The sequence below is a fragment of the Microtus ochrogaster genome, unplaced genomic scaffold (assembly GCF_000317375.1).
Source record: "Microtus ochrogaster isolate Prairie Vole_2 unplaced genomic scaffold, MicOch1.0 UNK9, whole genome shotgun sequence".
NCBI classification, from domain to species: domain Eukaryota; kingdom Metazoa; phylum Chordata; class Mammalia; order Rodentia; family Cricetidae; genus Microtus; species Microtus ochrogaster.
Window position 1 is genome coordinate 3313880 of NW_004949107.1, and position 8855 is coordinate 3322734.

An 8855-nucleotide genomic window follows, 5' to 3' on the forward strand; every position below is an offset into this window, starting at 1 on the left:
ACCGCAGGTTCACGTGGAGGACATGATGTCTCTGGTGACCACCTATGTAGGCAGGCTCTAGGGCAGTGGTTCTCAGACCAATGCTTCAACCCTTTAATACAGTCCCTGATGTTGTAGGGATCCCCAACCATATTGTTTTCATTGCTACTTCAGAACTAATTTTGTTACTGTTATGAATTGCAACTAAATGTAAATAGCTGTGGTTTTGATGGTCTTAGGTGACCCCTGTGAAAGGGTTGTTTGAAGCCCCCAATGGGGTTGTGACCCACAGGTTGAGAACTGCTGCTCTAGGGTCTTTATAGGAGGTGTGTGTTTCAGTGCTGGAATGGGCCTTTTCCTATTCCAGCCTAAGGTGCTGGGATCTGGGGTGGGGGTGGGGACCTGTTTAATATCCCTCCTCTGCAGCAAGTGTCAGGGTTGTGACAGCTACTCTAATTCTTACAACTCAGTAAATGATGGTAACAGATGTGATGTTTGAGATGACAAACATCACAGTCTGCCTGCACCACCTGACAGCCCCCAAATGGACTTGTTCATGGGTCACAGCTCAGGCCTGCCTGAGAAACTCCCAGAAAAGCCATACACAAAGTCCCAAGGCTTACAATACACTCCTACATAAACATCAAGTGCTACTCAACCACTCCTTGGAACATCTAGGAGGGGGTCCCTCCTCACATAGCATCCAGGGTGGGTATGGGATACTGGCCTTCCACGTTAGACACTCAGGACTGTCAGACTAGAGGCTCTTACCTCAAGTCCATTTGTCTTCCCCACCCAGGAAGCTCCAACCGCTTCATTTCTTGGCAAGGTTTCCCGAACAGGGACTTCTAACCTAGGCATGATGACCTGAGACCTCGTTTAGGGAATCTGTCATGGAATTCAGGCCCTCCGGGATCTACCTGCAGCATTCCCAGGGTCCCCAATGTGCCAAGGATGATGTGATGAGAGGAAATGCCCTGCGAGGCCACCACCATTGCCAGTTTTCTGACTGTAAGGTAGGTGTCAGAGATGGACAGGACTTGTATGGCCCTGAGGTTGCAGAACCAGTTTTGAGGGTAGTCAACAGGAAGCCACTATGTGGCTCTACACGAACAAGTTCTGTGACAGAATTACCTGCTAGGAAATGGCTGCCTCGGGCTGTTCCTGGAGTTCTTCTAGAGACCACTCATCTCTGGTGTTGTCAGGGGCGAAGCAAAGTGACCCAAGAGCCTGGAGATTGGGACTTTTGTTTCTTATTGGAAGAAGTGAAGATGAGAGTCCCCCAGGGTTCAAGTTACTAAAGCACAAGATTTGCCTCCCAGCTCCTGTGCAAAAAAAGTGTGCTGTCTACTGTGGGGCTAGGTGCATTCGCTTCTGGGATGCACCCAAATTTCTTCCTGGAACTGGGAGCTAGCTAATAGGGCAGCTAGGACTACAGGAGACCTCTCAAGCCAGCCCAGGCCAAAGAACCTTCTCTGTGACCTTGGGGACAACAGTGCTCTGAAAGCTATCTTCTAGGTCACCCAAGAACTCTTCGGTCCTCCTGGTACTTCACAGGAGACCTCTGGGGTCTTACAGACTGCTTAGTTCTCAGTAGGGAGTTCCCTTTCAGTCTATCCTCTCTCTGGCTTGCTCTAAAAACCTTGTGAAAGGAAGACCTGAAAAACCTGTCTAGAGACCCTACGAAACCTGGGCAATGGTGGCAAGTGAGTTTGCTAAGACTGGGGTTGGAGATCTGAACCGGCATTGAGATCCTCTCTAGGTCCTGGGCAAAACTAGAAAAAGACCTGATATCCCTCCCCTTTCCCCCTCCAGCGCATCAAAAAACCAGGCAGCAAGGCTCTGGGGGCTGCTTTTATGGGGACGACCTGACAGAGGGCATGGTCCGTACAAAACCAGGAACAATACATACATATATATATATTATATACAGAGACGGGGTCCTCCAAGGGCGGGGCAAGAGCGCTGCCGGTCAAAACCGGAAGTACATCGAGAACTCGCCCACCCGGCTCCGCCCCCTCCATCTGCCTGAGTGAAGTGCAGGGGCCGGGCACTGTGACAGCCAGCTCTTTCTGGGGAGTCATTATATTACATTTTGACTAAATATAGCGCTATGCTCACATCAGTCTTTAGTTGCTAGAGCCACACCCAAGTGCACGCGTGTGCCTACACATGTGTGTAAAAGGATGGTTGACATCTCACAGTTATATTCCTGACTCTGGTTTCAAAACATTAAATTAAGTTAGCTTTTGAAACTTGCAAATGCCACTGACTTGTGGCAAGACTCTAAACACTGACAGAGGCAATACTGAGTATCAGCGATGCTTTGGCCCAGTTGGGCTTTGAGAACTTGCCCTGTTTTTTATGCTTTCATCACCTTGGCTTTGGCTTCCTCTTTCTCACATGGTGATGATTCCGGCACCATGGCATTCCTCAGTGACATGAGAGCCTGTATGTGACTCTCTTGGCATGGTACCCAGCACACAGCAAGCAGCTACAACCTTTCCTGCCATATCTGTCAGCTGTGACATCCATCATCAAAGCCTCTCCAGAGTCAGGTTCAAGCTGCCTTGAACACCACAGAGAACAAAGGCCATGGTCCCCTACTCCCCTCAGAACCCCCATGTGCCTGCAAAGAGCACACAGTCCCTCGGAAGGGTGTCTCCTCTTCTGATCCCTCCCGTTACTGCTCTGTGACTGACCCTGTGACTCACTGTGTGTTCTCAGAAGCCACAGGCCACGTCTGTAATCCTCTGTGCTCCTCGGAAGGCTGCTGGGGCCCTTCGCCCAGGGATTGTGTCTCCTGCCAGAACGTCAGCAGAGGCAGGGAGTGCGTGGAGAAGTGCAACGTCCTGGAGGGGTGAGACGCTATCCTTTTAGCCTCCGTCTAGCTGAGAGATGAGCCCCGTGCTCTTCCTACAGCCTTGCAGTTATTCACATGATTTTTTCTCTTTCTCTCTTGTTCTTGATATTATCCTTTGTTTATTTGATGTTCATTTTTTTGGCAAAGTGCTCATCACATTAGAAAGCAAGTTTCTCATTGTTCCTCAATGCACCTGATAATCTGTCCTGTCTCTCTTCCTGAAAATACTTTAAATTTTCATTTTACAGAAATTCCTCAAGATAGAACAGACACAGTAGCTAACATATTTAAGAAAGTGTGAGCGTTTGGACTTTTCTTTCCTGTCCACTATTCCCATTATATTAAAATATGTCAACACAGAGCATTTCCTAATTAATTTTAGTTTTATGTGCCCCTCACACACACTGATTATTGAGTGTGCAAATTATTTTAATAAAACCAGAAAGAAAAACGCAAATCCTATATTTTGTTAGTTTAAAAGTAATCTATTGCTGGGCGGTGGCGGTGCACGCCTTTAATCCCAGCACTCGGGAGGCACAAGCAGGCGGATCTCTGTGAGTTCAAGGCCAGCCTGGTCTAGAAGAGCTAGTTCCAATACAGGAACCAAAAGCTACAGAGAAACGGCATCTCAAAAAAATTTTTTAAAAAAAGTAATCAAATTGATAGTACAAAGTATGTCAATGTTGGCATAAAGTTTTAAGTGAATATTGGTAATGATTTAAAGAAATTACTTAGAAAATTAAATTGAAGGGCAGAAAGGGGCATTTTGTTGTTGTTGTTGCTGTTGTTGTTGTTGTTATTTAAGGGACGAGAGGAAGCTATGGTGGAGGAGAGACATGTGAGTTACAGGCAGTGCTGGGAAATCTTCCATGCTGTTTCGCTAACAGGGTGTGGACCACAGTTTGTATCCAGAAATATTCCAGAGCTGGAAAGGCAATTTTGATTTTGTAAGAATATCTCCATGGGCCTAGGGCTACTGCTTTAACTGCTGTTTGACGTCACACAGTGAGCAGCACCATAGCCCTTCCTGTGCTAAATAGACGTTCATATCTTCAACTTTCAAATCTCTTCACTGCACCCAGAGGCCCAGGGATCTTAGTGTGAGATGCCGATGGCCTGCAGCACCTCGTCACCATTCAAGCCAGAGTCCTGCAGGAGGTGACACGGAGACAAAGCTCAGAAAATCACCATTGAGGGTTTTATTCACTGCCAGTCAGTTGGCTGTGGTCTCTATGTTCTGCTGGGGGAAAGCCGTCCAGCACTGGCCATTGGCCTCTTCTGTATGCTTTGCAGTTTGACATCAGTGAGCAGTGACAACAGGCAGGCAGGGACAAGTGCGCATGGCACCCTCTGCTGTTACAACCCTAGTCCATCCCTTGATTTTGGGGACCCTTAGCTCTACAAGTCTTAGAGTTCTTACGGTTGCCTGCAGTGTGGGACTCTTAGGTGTTATGACATGTGTATACGCCCTTTACATTAGGATTCCCAAGCCTGTCAGAGAAGTGGGTGCAACTTCAAGAAGGGCCTGAGTGATGGGCTCCTCCATTCTTGACGGTGATTGCTGTTACAATTCTTGAGCCTGGGATGGCTGAGACCCGTGGCTCTAAAATCCAGGAAGTACTCTGGAACTCCCTCAGCCACCAGAACCTGAAGTTTGTTTTTTCCTGCTCTATGCAGTGGTCCATTCTTCGGCCTAAGTTCTCCATCCTCTCTCTGTCTGCCCTCCCCTTCATGCCTGCTTTGCCCCTCTCAAGCTGGCTGGTCTCTTCTTCAACCACCAAACAACTGGCCAGGCACTACTTCTGCAGCTCAGCCTGACGACGGCTCGCTGTTACTGCTGTTCCACAGCCTCTTCCATCTCTCTTCCTGTCCCTGCTGCCTCTTTCTAGGTGCTGCCAGCTCAGCCTGACCTACTAAAAGTAGGCAAAGGAAAGGCAGCCTGAGAGGAGTCTATTATTGGCTTAGTATATCTATTGCTGCAATACCAGAGGAAACAGCACACAGGAAGGAGTTTTCCAGAGACTCCGGAAGTGAACAAGTTTGAACGGTCCTTTCCTATTCCTTTCTTAGCCTTAGAAACCATTTCTTTCCAGCTTAAACGTCCATGTGGGTTTTAGAAGGAAGGGATGGTTTGCAAAGATGTTTTTCATATTTGGCTTTCTTACCTGACATTCAGAAACTATGCCTGTAGGAAAAGGTCAGAGAAGTGCTCTGGTTATAAATGACACTGTGTTCAAGGTGACCTAAGGCTCTACTAGGGAGCTCAGCGTATTATATTTCAGGTCAGTCCCATGATTCTGACCCTTTCTTTGCCCTTAAGATGCTTCTGAGTTTCTGGGCTAGGTCATTTGCGTTACTTGAAATAGTTACCGCCACTCGGGGTATGGCATGCTCAGTTCACTGTGTTCTTCCCCCAGGGAGCCGAGGGAGTTTGTGGAGAAATCTGAGTGCATCCAGTGCCACCCAGAATGTCTGCCGCAGGACATGAACATCACCTGTACAGGCCGGGTAAGGAGTTCTACTCCACGCTCTACCCTGCTTTGTGGGAAAGCCTTCGCAAGAGCCCCAGCAAGAACATCAATGATCCAAGCCACCCCCAAGTAGGAAAGATAGATGTGTAGGCCCTTTCCAGGGAAGAGAGCCTCAGGATCTGATCCTTAAAGTGCCTATTCAGGGTAGAATTGCCTCACCCCTGCCTGCCCAGCATCTCACACTCATTTCACCATGGCCATTCCCCCACTGTATCACAGGACAGGCTATACTGGCCTGAGACACTGCCAGGCAGCTCACACAGCTTTGGCCATCTGCCAACATCTCCTCATTTTAATCAAACGCCACCAAAGCATTGTTTAACAAGTTCAAGTTACACTATTTTTTTAAAGAAATCCCAGCAATTTTTCTTCAATCAGTTGCTTTTTTTACACACACAGTAGCAAACTTCTAAGGGATGTCTGTGGGAATTCAGGTTGCTCTGACTCAAATATGCTGCTCCTACCTGATACTAAGCCTAGTCCGGGCTCTGTTTCCCTGTGAATTTCAGCAGCAAACTCTTAAGTGTCCTCATTGAAACCTGTTTCAGCAGTTGCCCATCAGTCAAGAGGAGTGTAACAGAACTGAGTTAGGAAATCGAGACTGTCAGCATGACTGGTTACCAAATAAGCCCTGGCTGTGCAGGCTTGCAGGGCATTGGGTCGAATCCTCATGGCTGCAGAGAAATAATTGGTGCTATTGCTTTAGTCTTCCAGCTGCTCTGGCTTTGAGTGTGTTCCGCCTCTGTGCAGACAGAGCTGAACGGTTGGTTACTGGAGCCAAGGGGGAAAACCCTTGCCTAACAGTCCTCTCGTGAAGTGTGAAGCACACAAACCAGGCAGTCCCGCTGCCATCGTTTCTGGGAATTTTACAAGGACATTCCAGGTTTTACAGACAGACTCTAGCGCTGCACATTCACAGCCCACTCCGCAGCCAACACCGCCATGTGCCACCTTCTTTCCCACGGAAAAATACAAAAGAGGGTTTCCCTTCATGCGCCTCAGCAAGCCGAAGTCTGGCCTCCCTCAGCATTGCCTTTTAACTTCAGATGGGATATGCAGGAAAGATAAGGATATACAACACATGTAGACCAATCGAAATGACTCTGACAAGTACTATGCCCACGATATCTTAAAGTACTGTTAAAAAAATATGGTGAAGAACGAAGCTTAATTTATGCTTGGGTGTGATAAATTCATTTGCTTTTTCTATGAAAACCTTTATGTACTTTACACAACGTGGCTGGACTAGAGGGACTGAGGATGGTAAACATGATAACAGCTGTCCTTTCTTAACAGAGTATAGCCCACAAATCGAATTGCTCTGTATAGCTGATCTGAGTTAGCAGAGTCTATCTGAGGGCCAGGAGATGATAAAGAAGCTTGCTGTTGCATCTGAATGCTTTAGTTCCATCCCTGAGACTCACACAGTGGAAGGCAAACACTAGTTCTCACAGGAAGTGCTCTCATCTCCACAGCACATCCACACAGTTTCATCATAGCTAATCATTAGTATAAAACACATTAAAAGAAATTGAATTGTTTTCAGTGCAGTCAGGAAAACGTATCTTATTGCGGGCACAGCAGGCAAGAGCAACCACATCACTTGTCGTATATTTCAAGAATTTCTGCACTGGGGCTGGAGAGATGCCTCAGTGGTTAAGAACACTCGCTGCTCCTCTTGAGAACCCAGGCTTGATTCTCAGCACCAACGTGCCAGCCCACAGCCACCTGCAACTCCAGTTTCAGGGGATCTGATGCCCGCTTCTGGCTTCTATGAGCTCCAGGCGTACAAATGGTGCACAGACATTCACACACATATACAATAATAAAGAACATCCATATTATTGGCTTTTGTTTTCTCACAGTAAATATTATAAATAGGAAGTTATTTCTATTTTTGAAAAAGAACTAAAAAGATCAGTAACGTTCTCTGTATCTTGCTTCAGGGGCCAGACAACTGCATCAAGTGTGCTCACTACATTGACGGCCCACACTGTGTCAAGACCTGCCCAGCTGGGATCATGGGGGAGAACAGCACGCTGGTCTGGAAGTATGCAGACGCCAACAATGTCTGCCACCTCTGCCATCCAAACTGTACCTATGGGTAAGAGCAGTACAGTCACCTACAAAAGCTTGTGAATTTATACACTGGAAATGCCTACCAAATTTTAGGCAGTGGTTTATATAGGCTTGTATTTTAGCCAGGACCCTAATATGTTTCAACTGTGCCCTTGTGGTGACAGAAGGGATAGGCTGGTGGGCAGATCTCAGATTGATAAATATTGTTCTGTCTTTCAGGATATTTGTCTCAGGTAGTCTTGATTCCTTGGCACCGCATTGCCAATAGAAAAGAGTGATGGGCACAGCGGACAACCTCTTTCCCCTCTGTATAATTAGGGTTGGGGATGGTATGGACCTGGGGGGGGAGGACCTGGGGAGGTGGCTCATTCAGTGACTTAAGGACCTAGTTCGTTCGTCAACACCATGTAGAATATACCAGGAGTGAAGACTGTATACACCTGTAACCTCAGCACTAGAAAGGCAGAGATGGGAAGGCTTTCTAGACATTCATTCTAGCCAAATTCTTGGTGAACTAGAGTTTACTGAGAGATCCTGACTCACAAAAAAGGAGTAGTTGTTTTTCAAAAATGACATTTGGTGTTGACTTCTAGACTTCACACAGTGCACGCACACATGAGCGCACATGAAGACACACACACGTGAGCGCACATGAATACACACACGCACACACACGTGGGCACACATGAACACACACACACACACACACACACACACATATGCAGTAACACTTTCTGAATTGTTCCAAAGCACTTTTTTAAAATCTACTTGATTGTTAAGCTGACTTCAGTGGCTTGAATTAAAGCTAGCTTGAGAAGAATTAGCAGAAGCGTTCCGACTCTATACATTTCATTTACTGGAACACTATAAATTGACAATTGAATCAGATCACACTCAGTAACCAGAACATTGTTGGAGTTTTCATTTATATATATTACCCATGTCATTATATTTCTAAAGTCTTCCCTCTTACTCAGAACTGTCACTCACTCTTTCTCTGGTTCTCTCCAATACCAACAACCTGGCTTTACAGTGCTGTGTATCTAAATGCATTCTTCTATAAAATCCAGTGATAACTAATTCAACATAAATTACAGGATTTTGTGATGATGAGTTAGTATCTATAATGTACTAAAAATAGTGACTAAGACAAGGTGAGCGCTAACAAGCAATGTTAATGGTAAGGGTGGTGGTAACAATGGTGGTGGTGGTGGTGGTGGTGGTGGTAGGGACTGATGCTGGTGGTAAGAATAGTGGTGGTGGTGATGTCGATGGTGGTAGTGGTGGTGTGGATGGTGGTGGTGGTGGTGATGTGGATAGTGATGGTGGTGATGTGGATAGTGATGGTGGTGATGTGGATGATGGTGGTGGTGGTGATGTGGATGGTGGTGGTGATGTGGATG

General features: G+C 46.6%; 1 protein-coding gene across 3 annotated transcripts in view; it reads left to right on the forward strand.

The window, feature by feature from the left end:
- The window catches only part of Egfr (epidermal growth factor receptor), a 176294-nt gene that overhangs the window by 135556 nt on the left and 31883 nt on the right, over positions 1-8855 (forward strand). For all 3 annotated transcript variants that reach the window (XM_013353507.2, XM_026788907.1, XM_026788908.1), the window contains exons 13-15: positions 2707-2839; positions 5260-5350; positions 7320-7477. In XM_013353507.2, coding sequence (XP_013208961.1) covers positions 2707-2839; positions 5260-5350; positions 7320-7477 — 382 coding nt within the window. The remainder of the gene's footprint in view (positions 1-2706; positions 2840-5259; positions 5351-7319; positions 7478-8855) is intronic.